Raw genomic sequence first — 11794 nt, forward strand, 5'->3', positions numbered from 1 at the left:
GCAGGAGGTAGCTGATATCTGCGGGAATCATCCGTGCCGTATTGAGGTGACAAGGATGCTAGTAGCGTGATCCTGCTGCTAAGGAGGTTGTGCCCTGGGTGCTAGGAAGCATCCGGTTTTGCCGACCTAAATAAAGAGTTTCAGTGCCCACATGAGTGCTTGTGCATTGGGGGGGAATATCGCTGGAATTGTGTGTTGCAGAAAGGAACTGTGCATTGACTTTGGGGGGTATACCAGACCAAGCTAAATTGTAAACAAGCAAGGAGCTAGCCACCTTCCCATTGACATTGCATTGTGCCTAGCAACCAACTAGCATTAGGCTAACGGTGGCTAACTGGCTGACTGACGCTAATGCTAAGCTAAAGGAGGGTAACTCCAGTTGGATGTTGTTGGGGCTAGCCTAGCCAATGCTAACGCTAATAGCATAGGAATTGGGGCTACGCATTGTGTATGTTTCACAGCACGACTGGCCGCCAGAGAGGAACGCCGACCGGCCATCTAAAAAGAGAGACAAGGTTGGTGGGGGGGGCGAGCGAGTAGCCTCGTGTAACCATGGCAGCCTTAGATGCGTTAAAGAAAGCGCGCTCGGCGAGCCAAGGCGCGTTAACAAGGTTAACGACCAAAGCCAAAAGTACGGCTGCCCATAAGTCCGAAAGTGAACTTAAGGCTTTACTGAAAGACATGGATATAGGTTTTGATGAGCTTCTAACCTGTAGCACGGATTATAAAAGTGCAATGGAAGAGGCTGGTGAAAACGCTTTGGACATAGCTACCGTTAGTACGAGACTCAATGCCGCAAAGATATCCTATCTTTTGGCTCGGACAGAATTGCAGGAAAACTTATGGACGCGGTTCATAGAAGATTCTGTGCAGCGCGCCCTCAAGTGGGCGGCAGAGGCAGCAGGCAGAGCGCGTCCTGACCGTTACAAAGAACAGGATATTAACCTAAGTCTTATTTACGGGCTGGAGAGTGTAATTGAGCGATCATTAACAGACATGCAGACGTTACTAAACTCTTGGGAAGGTTGCATTTCTGACGAGAATTTGGCCAAGGTATTAGCTGAGATATATGCTTTGAAGGCACTTAAGAGTGCCAATCTCCAGGATTTAAAGCACAAAGGCGAAATAGTAATAGAAATGAAAGAGGAAATTAAACAAGAAAGTGTACCTCTCGCCGTTGACAATGGAGGAAAGAAGTCAGCCGGTAGCAAACTGGCTGCTCAGCCTATGAAATTACCCCAATTCAGTGGGGAACGCATGCAATACTTCAGATGGAAGAAACAGTGGCATAGGATTTATGCACTCTTTGACAATCCTGGATGGGGTGATGACATGCGTTACCAGCTACTGATTGATTCCATTGATAAAAGGATAAATGATGAATTAAGGCTTGATTATTGCCAGACTTCAGATGAGGTCTACCAAAAATTAGAACTCCACTATGGGAACGTAGGACAGATTGTCAAGGAGATTATAATGAAGTTGGAAAGTGTGCCCGCTGTAAGCAGTGGCCAGCCAAAGGAGACATTACATCTTGTTAGATTAATAGAGCAATCGGTGCTGGATCTAGCGGATCTGAATGCTGGCGACGTCATTCAAAATCAGCTCGTCATTCACAATTTAGAGGCTAAATTGCCGCCAGAAATGCAAGAACGGTGGCTTGTGATGCGTTGTAATCCAAATAATAATATTGATAGCCAAAACAGGTTCCCGCATTTCATTGCCTTCTTACGCGAGCATACAAAAGTGCTCGTTGAACAAGAACAATTAAATGCAAAAGGCATAGGGACCAAACGAAGTGATCCGAGCCCACGTAGCCGTAATAATGACCGACAGAATGATAAGCCGGGGAACGGGGCGCGCGAGAAGCGTGCTTCGACAAGGGCTACGTTTAGCGGCGAGGAGGCGCGGGGTTCGTGCGTAATCTGCGGAGAGAGCGATCACTCAGGGGCATTGTTCCGTTGTAAAATGTTCATGAAAGCCAACGTTGAAGGCCGGCGTGCGTATGCGAAAAAACATAAAGCATGCTTTAAGTGTTTATATCTACATGACGGCCAATGCAGAGTGCGCAATGACAATTTCCTGTGTAGGTTAAGTGAGTGCAAAAGGGACGGCTCGTCGCCTCCTCATAATTTCAAGTTGTGCCCCAAGGCGCGTCCACGTAATGGGGATAGTAGCACTAGTAATAATAATAGTGACAGCGCGAGAGGGGGGGCTAGTAGCGTGGGGAGGGACTCACGTGGGCCTACACATGAAATTGAACTTAAGCTTGCTGAGGCCGAGTTGACGCCAAAGCAACTAGCTATAGTGCGCAAAGCTTACACGAACAATACAGCCGCGACAGGCTGCACTGAGGGCGGAGAGATGCCTGCTCTGATGATGACGCTGGAAGTAACCACGAAAAGCGGTGATTGGGTGGGGGCTTTGATTGACCTCGCCTCTGATACGAATTATATCACCCACAAAGCTGCAGACAGGCTCGGGCTGAAAGGAAGACCTGTCACTCTGAGCGTGCAGGGCGTTGGGGGGATGAGAAAGACATTCAAGACGAAAAAATACTCCATTAAGTTGAAGACAATGGGGGAAAAGGGCTCTTCTCCACTGGACCATGACATGACTTGTTATGGTCTGAATGAGATTGCAAAGATCAATTGTCCAGTTAATCCTAGGCGCATTGCAGATCTTTTCCCGGGCACCGATCCGGAGGAGTTGAGACGTCCACTGGAAGTGGAAATACTTATCAGTGCGCGTGAGGGTCGTTTAGCCCCACAGCGGTTGGCTAGATGTGGAGATTTGGTACTGTGGTCGGGGATTTTGGGTAAGACGGTTAGCGGATGTCATCCGTCTCTATTCGACGCCAGTGAAATGATCACAGGACAGTGGGCGTCAACCCATTTTGCTCTTTCAATGAGAGGTGGAGCCGTTGAAATTAAGGCTGCTACATGCCATACCGACACCAGCGCGGCACTGTCTTGGTGGCGTTGGGACAGTATTGGCGCGGCATGCGATCCCCTGTGTGGGGGTTGTCGTTGTGGAAAATGCGCCCCTGGTGGCAAAGAGATGTCTCTCGCTGACGAGAGAGAAATGGAGATTGTCAAGAGGGGCCTGACTTTTAAGACAAGCGACTCTCACAGCGATGAGTCGCATTGGGACGCGAGCTATCCTTGGAAAGAGGACCCGTCTACTTTACCAAATAATAGGGCGGCGGTTGAGGCCACGTTCTTAAAGTCTGAGAAACGTCTCAGGCGAGATCCCGTGTGGTACCAGGCCTATGCTAGCCAGGTGCATGAAATGCTCAAAAGAGGTGCTGCTGTCAAGCTGTCTAAAGCTGCCATGGACATGTGGAACGGGGCTGTTTGGTGGATCAACCATCTTATGGCACCAAACCCACACTCAGTTTCCACGCCAGTTAGGATAGTCTGGGACAGTAGTCAAGAATTCCGGGGCGTGAGTTTGAACAGTATCCTGCTGAAGGGGCCCGATGTTTTGAACCCGATCCGAGCAGTGTTGCTGCGTTTCAGGGAGGGGGAATACGCCGCCATTGGCGACGTAAGCAAAATGTACCACTCCGTTTGGCTAGAAGAGCGGGAGGTACATTTGCACCGGTTCCTATGGAGAGACTCAGTTGACAGCAAGATTGAAGACTATGCAGTTGTACGGGTCAATATGGGAGACCGTCCAGCGGGTAGCATAGCTCAAATAGCGATGCGCGAGACAGCGTATCTACCTCAGTTCACCCACATGGTTGACGAGAGGGACGTAATCGTGGAGAACGCTTACGTAGATGACATTTTTCTATCTCACAACTGCCCCCAGAGGCTGGAGGAGGTACTGGCGGGGGTTAAAACCATTCTGGCTACCGGGGGGTTTCACCTAAAGCCCTGGGTACGGTCAGGCCAAAGTGGGAGGGAAGGAGATGGAGAAATGAAACCAGAGACTATGTTGTTTCCGAATCAGATGAGAGAGGAGGACAATAAGGCTCTGGGGGTTGGTTACCATGTGAAGGAGGACAGCCTCTTCATCATGGTTGCCATAAACTTTTCCGCCAGAAAAAAGAAAGTGCGGAGCGAGGAAAACCTTGCTCTGGGGGAGGTGGCGGAGAAGACGCCAGATCCTCTGACTCGGCGTATGTTGCTGAGTCAAGTAGCGGGGCTGTATGATCCCATTGGCCTTGTGACGCCTCTGAAACAGAAAGGCGTTATTCTAGTCAGGAGGGCGTTCCAAGAGGCGGGGTCATTGACCAAAGACACTTGGGATCAACCGTTGTCTAGCGATCTCCGCGTGAGAGCGGTTGAACTTTTTGAGGAATACGCAAAGCTGAGTGCGATCACGTTCCCCAGGTGTATCACTCCGCCCGGATGGGTGGGGAAACCCTGGGGCATCACCTTCTCCGACGGGAGCTCAGAGTCCTACGGAGCGGTGCTCTACCTGCGGTGGGAAACTGCTAGCGGGGTGGAGACTCGTCTGGTGGAGTCAAAGGCCAAGTTGGCTCCTCTAGACCAAAAGGGTGATGCAGTGAAAGCTGAAATCTGCGGTGCTGTCTTTGCCGCACGACTGAAAGGGTACGTGCTGAAGCATAGCAGGCTGACAATCGAGAAGTGGTATCACTTTGTCGACAGCCAGACAGTGCTGGGTGCCATTCAAAGGGACAGTTATGGGTTCCAAACGTTCTTCGCCAATAGGGTTGGGGAAATCCAGAAGGCGGGGCCTGTGACTGACTGGTGGTGGGTTCCCGGGGTGGAAAATGTAGCTGATCTAGTCACGAGGGGGGGTTCTCCTGAGCAATTAGACAGTGATTCCCTGTGGCAAAAGGGACCAGAGTTCCTAGCCAGACCAGTCGACCAATGGCCTATGAAGTCAGCTGCTGAGGTGGCTGCTTCCTCGCGGGAAATCGTGAGTACATTGCAGAGAAAAGTGTTCAAAATGAAAGCATTCTCTGCTGCTGTTACTAGATCCCAAACTAAGAACCAGGGGTCCGCGCCACTGCCAGACAGTGGCGGGTCCTCACCAGTCAGTGGCAGATCTTCACCAGGCAATGGGGGGTCTCCAGCGGTCAGCAGGGGTCCTTCACCAGTCAGTGATGGGGGTTCTGTGGCAGCATCTAATGACGAAACTGAACAGCTGTGGGGGTCAGGCCTTGTGAACCAAATGGACTTGGCTAGATGCAGCACACTGTCAAAACTCTGCGGGGCAGTTGGCTACGTCCGCAGAGTGTTGCACGGCCACGGAGGCTTATTCAAGTCCGGCAGTCGTGTACAGTGGGGGGCGGTGCTCTCTGTCGGAGAGCGGGACACAGCATTTAAGGAGCTGTGCCTTGCCGCCCAAGAGGGAATTTCTTTCCCGACAACGACACTAAACCGTCTTGTAGTTAGTAAGAACGACAAGACAGGTCTCTTGCTATGCCGAGGCCGGGTTCAGACCGTTGACCAAGAAAGCCAGGGCGTGCCCATCATTCCTTACGAGGCACGACTCAGCACACTACTGTGTGAGGAGGCCCATCGTGCAAACCACGAGGGCGTGGCTGGGACACTCCTGCGAGTCAGGAAGAAAGCCTGGGTGGTTCAGGGGCCAAGGGTCGCACGTAAGGTGATCGACTCTTGCCTGTTTTGTCGCAAACGGGGGGCTAAGCTATCCAGTCAAGTGATGGCTAATCTTCCTACAGTGCGCACAAGTCCAGCAGCTCCGTTCGAGTACACAACGCTGGATTTGTTCGGTCCTTACACTGTCAGGGGCACTGTGAAGCGACGCATTAAGAGAAAAGTCTGGGGCGTGGTCTTCAGTTGCATGGCCTCACGGGCTGTCCATGCAGACCTAGTTGAGGACTTGTCTACAGAAGGCTTTCTGCAGACCTACCAGCGATTCACTGCTCTGAGAGGCCATCCAAAAAAGTTGTGGTCTGATCAGGGTACGAACTTTGTTGGCGCGAGGCCAGCACTGGAGGATCTATACAAGTTCCTAGGGGACATTGACAAGGAGCAGATCCAGCAAAGAGCAGCAGTTGCAGGGACCGACTGGGCATGGGAGTTTAGCCCAGCGGACTCACCGCACCGGAACGGGGCGGCCGAAGCTGCCGTCCATGTTCTGAAAAGGGCGTTGAGCAGCGTCGGCGACACTGATGATCTGTCGGCGTTGGAGTTCCAGACTCTACTCTACCTTGCTGCTAACCTGGCCAACGAAAGACCCATCGGAGCCAGAACTCAAGTCGACGAGGATTCCGTGGACATCATCACTCCCAACTCTCTGCTGTTGGGGCGGGCAGGGCCCAGGGGAGACATCCTGGGCTTTGACTTCCCTAGCTACCCGTACAGTCGTCTTCGGGCGGTCCAGCGCGAGGTGGACAAGTTCTGGAAGCGGTGGAGCCAGTTGGCGGGCCCTCATCTCTTCATCCGAGAGAAATGGCACGTTCCAGCACGGAATGTGGCCGTCGGCGACCTGGTGTGGGTCGCGGACCAGAATGCTCTACGAGGTCGATTCCGGATGGGTCGTGTCGTGGAGGTGAATCCAGATAACCAGGGTGTCGTCAGGGACGTAAAGGTGCGGACATGTCCAAGTCTGCCCATCAGTTGGTCGCAGGTGGTGAAAGACGTGGTGGCATGGCCATCCGTCATCCTCCATCGTGATGTGCGGCGGCTGGTCGTCCTAATCCCGGTTGAAGATCAGTGAATTAGACTAGAAAGACCTCTTGAGAAATACCCTAACGAGCTCTTCCATATGCATGCTGCGCGAGTAAGACTAGTCAGTTGGGTATTTACTTGAGGCAGCTGGGTGATGAGGCATACTTGTCACTCAGTAAGGAGCAAAGCGGTGGTGCCTACCTCCTACAGTCAGATTGAGATCAAAATTAATTCAGTGCATGAAAGTAAACTAGGTTTATTATTTCATAAGTTCAACTGGTGAGTGCCATCCGGAGGCGTTCATCGATTAGAAGCATGATTAATATACTTATTTTTTATTTTTGTTTGAATGTTTTTGTTTGCAAATGATTGTGGGGAATCTATTTAGCCTACTGGGTTTATTTCAAACCGTAGCCTAAAAGTGGGAGGTGTCGAGTTTATTCCGTGAGTGGGATCATTATAATATTAAGTGCCGGCCCAGCTTATATTTGTAACTTCATGTTGTGTCATTTATGTATAGAGTGTTGGTGCTATTATGAAGTTCACTGCCTATACAGTAAATACTCTGTGTTATATAAGAACAGAGATCCTCTTATCAACCAATTGCAGTATATCTCAGGGATGTAGATATTAATACAGCTAATTGGGGGGTAAATGTGTTACCAATGTGTTACTAATACTATATACCAGGAATGCGAGTTCATACTAGGACAGGACATGGTATGGCGATAGGAAGTGTCGGGTGACAGAGGAAGGGGCGAGCTATACCAGGGGGCACGATGTGTTCGTTCATTCCTACAGAAACAATGTAGCAAACGGGATGACGCGTTTAAGTAAGTCCTTTTAATGTGTTATATGTTCGTTAAATGCTCTAAATTCAGTCATAAATGATGCATCTATGCAGTCGCTATATCTGTGAATTAATAGTATGTATCTTGTGTTTCCCTTGTGTTCGCAGTTATTACCTAAACGCCACAGGCTCAGGTTCCTTTGTTGTAATGATCATCATGCTATTGTATTAGATCTAACACGGGCCAGACAAGGCAAATAAGGCTTTATACTGTACACAAGTGTAGTAGAAGTATGTTTGTACGTGTGTGAGTGTGTTATGAGATAATAGTAATAAAATGGCCAAAATCAAGTGATTGTTTACGGGCATTATTGCAACGTCGAGGCTATGTGTGTTTGAGTAATATTAATGTTACCTTGGTGTGTGTTAAATCACAGTTACCAGACCTGTTTGTTATAACCCCTTTGCGGAGGGTCTGAATCAGTAATTAAGCAAAGCTATGAAACAGCAAAGTTTAGTTATATCCGTACAGTAGATTTGACTGTATGACCAGTTTAATTATAAGATATTGTACTGACAGATAGATGAGACAATGTGTCATTGTTGAAGTTATTGTTTTACCTGAACAGATAATCTCCAGTCTGGCAGTGGAATTGCCAGACTTCTTTGTTCCACACTCCCTCAGTGAAGACTCAGACCCAACACAGGAAGCTGAAATCCACCATACAGGTTCATGTGTAGAAGCAGAAGTCCTTTCTCTTGATACAGCAGAGCCACACTCCAGCTGTCGACACACTACAGATGATGACTTCAGGTTCCAGTCAGACCGACCATCCACTGGTCTCCACTCTCCCTGGTGTTTCATCTCCAGTATTCCAATACACTTACTGGTTCCCCTCACCAACCTGACATTGTCAGACTCTGTACAGAGACCAGAGAGTAAACAGTAAAGATTCATATTTATTTATTCATGAAATAATAATCCAAAGTTCCAAACCAAATGTTTAGTCTGTCTTTTACCTGAGCAGGTGAGTCCAACAGACTTGTAAGGTGAGCTTGTGTTTCTAGTTGAGTCTGAAGTTCCACAGTCCAGGAGAACAGACTCGTTGCCTTTACACTGGAACTCTTTGGTCCACATTGAAACATTGGCTTCTCCATAGAGCGCCCCCTGGAGGACTGAAGGAGGCCCACATCCTAGCTGCCTACAGACCACCTCTGCATCCTGCTGGTCAAAGTCACCTTCACACACTGAGACCCAAGACTCATTAGACTTCACCTCCACTCTGCCTGAACACAAACTAGGACCATTCACCAACCTCACAGACTCTGGAGACAGAGAGAGAGAGAGAGAGAGAGAGATTTCAAGTCACTGACGATAAAGGCATAATAAAACAAGAAAAATGAAAGCAATAACAAGCCCAGAGACATTATGTGCAAGATGAATGTTACATACTGTAGCATAATAGTATAGTAAGGCATAATGCCCCATCAGAACATTCCACACATGTTATTTTCACAAACAGCAAATAATGGCTCCGAATGGTTTAATAATTGATCAGGGCCAGTGTTTCCCGTGGCTTTGTCAGACATTACTGTCGTTGAAGTAGTAGTTTGTTACCTGAACAGTTCACCTCCAGTACGTACAAGGAGGTGGAAGACATCTTATTTCCACAGTCACTCAGAGAAGACTCAGACCCAACACAGTGAGGTGTTATCCTCCATGCAGGTTGATGTGTAACACCAGAACTCCTCTCTGTTGAAATGGCAGAGCCACAGCCAAGGTGTCGACACACTACAGATGAGGACTGCAGGTTCCAGTCAGACCAACCGTCCACTGGTCTCCACTCTCTCTGGTGTTTCATCTCCAGTATACCAGCACAGTTACTGGTTCCTCTCACCAACCTGACATCATCAGACTCTGTAGAGACAAGAGAGTAAACGCAATAAATAAACAAACAAACAAACAAATACAAAAATAAAATAAATAAATAAATCACAACCATGTGAAGTGAGGGGCACTCTTATCTTCATACATCATCTCATTCTGGCCATTCACAATTTCTATCTTAACTTTTCTGTCCTCAAGTCCTTTTTATCTCAAGTCCTCAAGGCTAATCACTTGTGGCGTCCTCACTTCACACGAAAGGGTGCTCTTATCATCATGCACCATCACACATCACATTCTGTGCTTAGCCAATCAAATCATCACAAATGTAATTCTGGCCAATCACTTTTGGCGTCTTCACTTTTCTGCCCTCACTTGTATCTTCAATATGTACTTTGCTCAGCCAATCAAATCATCACTATGGGGTGATCAGCCAATCATCAGCCAATGTTTGTGTTCACACAGATCCACAAAGCTGGGCATCAAAAATAAAATCACACCCCAGTGTGAAGTGAGCGGTGCCGTTGTTGAGTTAATCTGCCGCACCCACTATCAAGTGGGGGGGTGGGATTAACATGCAAGGGGAAAAAACATGTTATTACTCTCATTATAAAATGATTATCCAAATTAAAAGGTGTCTTTTACCTGAGCAGGTTAGTTCAACAGACTTGTCCGATGAGCAGGTGTTTCTGGATGAGTTTGAGGCTCCACAGTTCCGGAGAGCTGACTCAGTGCCTTCACACTGGAACTCTTTGGCCCACATTGGAGCCTTGACTTCTCCATAGAGCGCCCCCTTGAGGGCCGAAGAAGCTCCGCAACCAAGCTCCCTACAGACCACCTCTGCATCCTGCTGGTCAAAGTCACCTTCACACACTGAGACCCAAGACTCATTAGACTTCACCTCCACTCTGCCTGAACACACCCTAGGACCATCCACCAACCTCACAGACTCTGGAGAGAGAGAGAGAGAGAGAGAGAGAGTGATTATACAATGATGTTAGTGATCTACAAGAGAATGTATGAATGCATTATGGATGCAAATTGAATCTAATCACATCAGAGGAAAGTCAACGTTGTTTTACTGAAACCCTAAACAAACAGTGTTCTTTCATTCTAAAATAAAGTAATTCATATGGAAATATATAATCAATAAATCAAAACACAAATAACTAATCATCATCATCATCATCATCACAAGATCTTCCCCAGTAGCTCATGAGACTAAAGGCCTTTTCTAGTCACTGCACTCATAAGCATGCACACACGCATAAACACACATGCACACACAAGCACGAAGACACTTACGCACACACGCACGCAAGTGCACATACATACACGCACAGAGATGAAATGAGAGACTGTAAGGACTGCTGTCATTGTGTTACCTGAACAGTTCACAGTGGGTTTGCCTGTAATCAAACCTTTCCGTGTGACATGATTCTCCATTATGACACAGACGCTCAGTGAAGACTCAGACCCAACACAGTAAGGTGTAATCCTCCATACAGGTTGTTGTGTGAAACCAGAAGTCCTTTCTGTTGAAACGGCAGAGCCGCAGTCCAATTGTCTGCACACTACAGATGAGGACTGCAGGTTCCAGTGAAACCCACCGTCCACTGATCTCCACTCTCCCTGGTGTTTTATTTCCAGTATACCAGAACAGGTACTGGTTCCTCCCACCAACCTTACATCATCAACCACTGTAAAGAGACAGGTGAGTAAACATTTAAACAGTATCACTTTATAATAAACATGAAAGATCACACTTGTGTGAAGTGAGGGGGGCTCTTATCCTACATCATCACATTCCGGCCAAGCACAATTGGCGTCCTCACTTTTCTGTCCTCACTTGTAGCCTCAATTGTGTGGCACACACCATACTAGCCTATACTACTATCCTATAGCTAGCACCCCTCAAAAATGATTGCAGGGTGTAGCTTGTCTTTACCTGAGCAGGTGAGTCCAACGGTCTTGTCAGGCAAACAGGTGTTTCTGGTTGAGTTTGAGGCTCTACAGTCCAGGAGAGCAGACTCAGTGCCTTCACACTGGAACTCTTTGGTCCATATTGGAGTGTTCACTTCTCCATAGAGCGCCCCCTTGAGGGCCGAAGCAGCTCCGCAACCAAGCTCCCTACAGAACACCTCTGCATCCTGCTGGTCAAAGTCACCTTCACACACTGAGGCCCACGACTCATTAGACTTCACCTCCACTCTGCCTGAACACACACTAGGACCATCCACCAACCTCACAGACTCTGGAGAGAGAGAGAGAGGGAGAGAGGGGGGGTGGTTATGTTAAACAAACATTATGTTGTAATTGATGTTGTAAGATTATAAGAGCGCCCCTTACTTCACACGGGTGTGACCTTTTTAAATCACACTTGTGTGAATTGATGGGGCGCTTCGCATCCTGAAACAAACATTGTACAAACAGTCCATTTGGCTGCCACATGACATCATGATTATTTTTGTGTTTACATCACTAGACAAGTTTTTTAACTGTTTA

General features: G+C 48.1%; 1 protein-coding gene across 1 annotated transcript; it reads right to left on the reverse strand.

Annotated features, from left to right (window-relative positions):
• Positions 1-806: 806 nt before the first annotated feature.
• Positions 807-10096, reverse strand: LOC306934423 (scavenger receptor cysteine-rich type 1 protein M130-like; the record flags this gene model as incomplete). The annotated part of the gene is made up of 5 exons (XM_079516992.1): positions 9935-10096; positions 9023-9322; positions 8425-8730; positions 8026-8325; positions 807-916 (listed from the first exon to the last, which is right to left on the reverse strand). The coding sequence occupies exons 1-5, from the start codon at positions 10050-10052 to the stop codon at positions 807-809; spliced, it is 1134 nt and encodes a 377-aa protein (XP_079373118.1). The 5' UTR covers positions 10053-10096.
• Positions 10097-11794: the final 1698 nt, after the last annotated feature.

Source organism: Electrona antarctica (genome assembly GCF_951216825.1).
Source record: "Electrona antarctica genome assembly, chromosome: 12".
Taxonomy (NCBI): domain Eukaryota; kingdom Metazoa; phylum Chordata; class Actinopteri; order Myctophiformes; family Myctophidae; genus Electrona; species Electrona antarctica.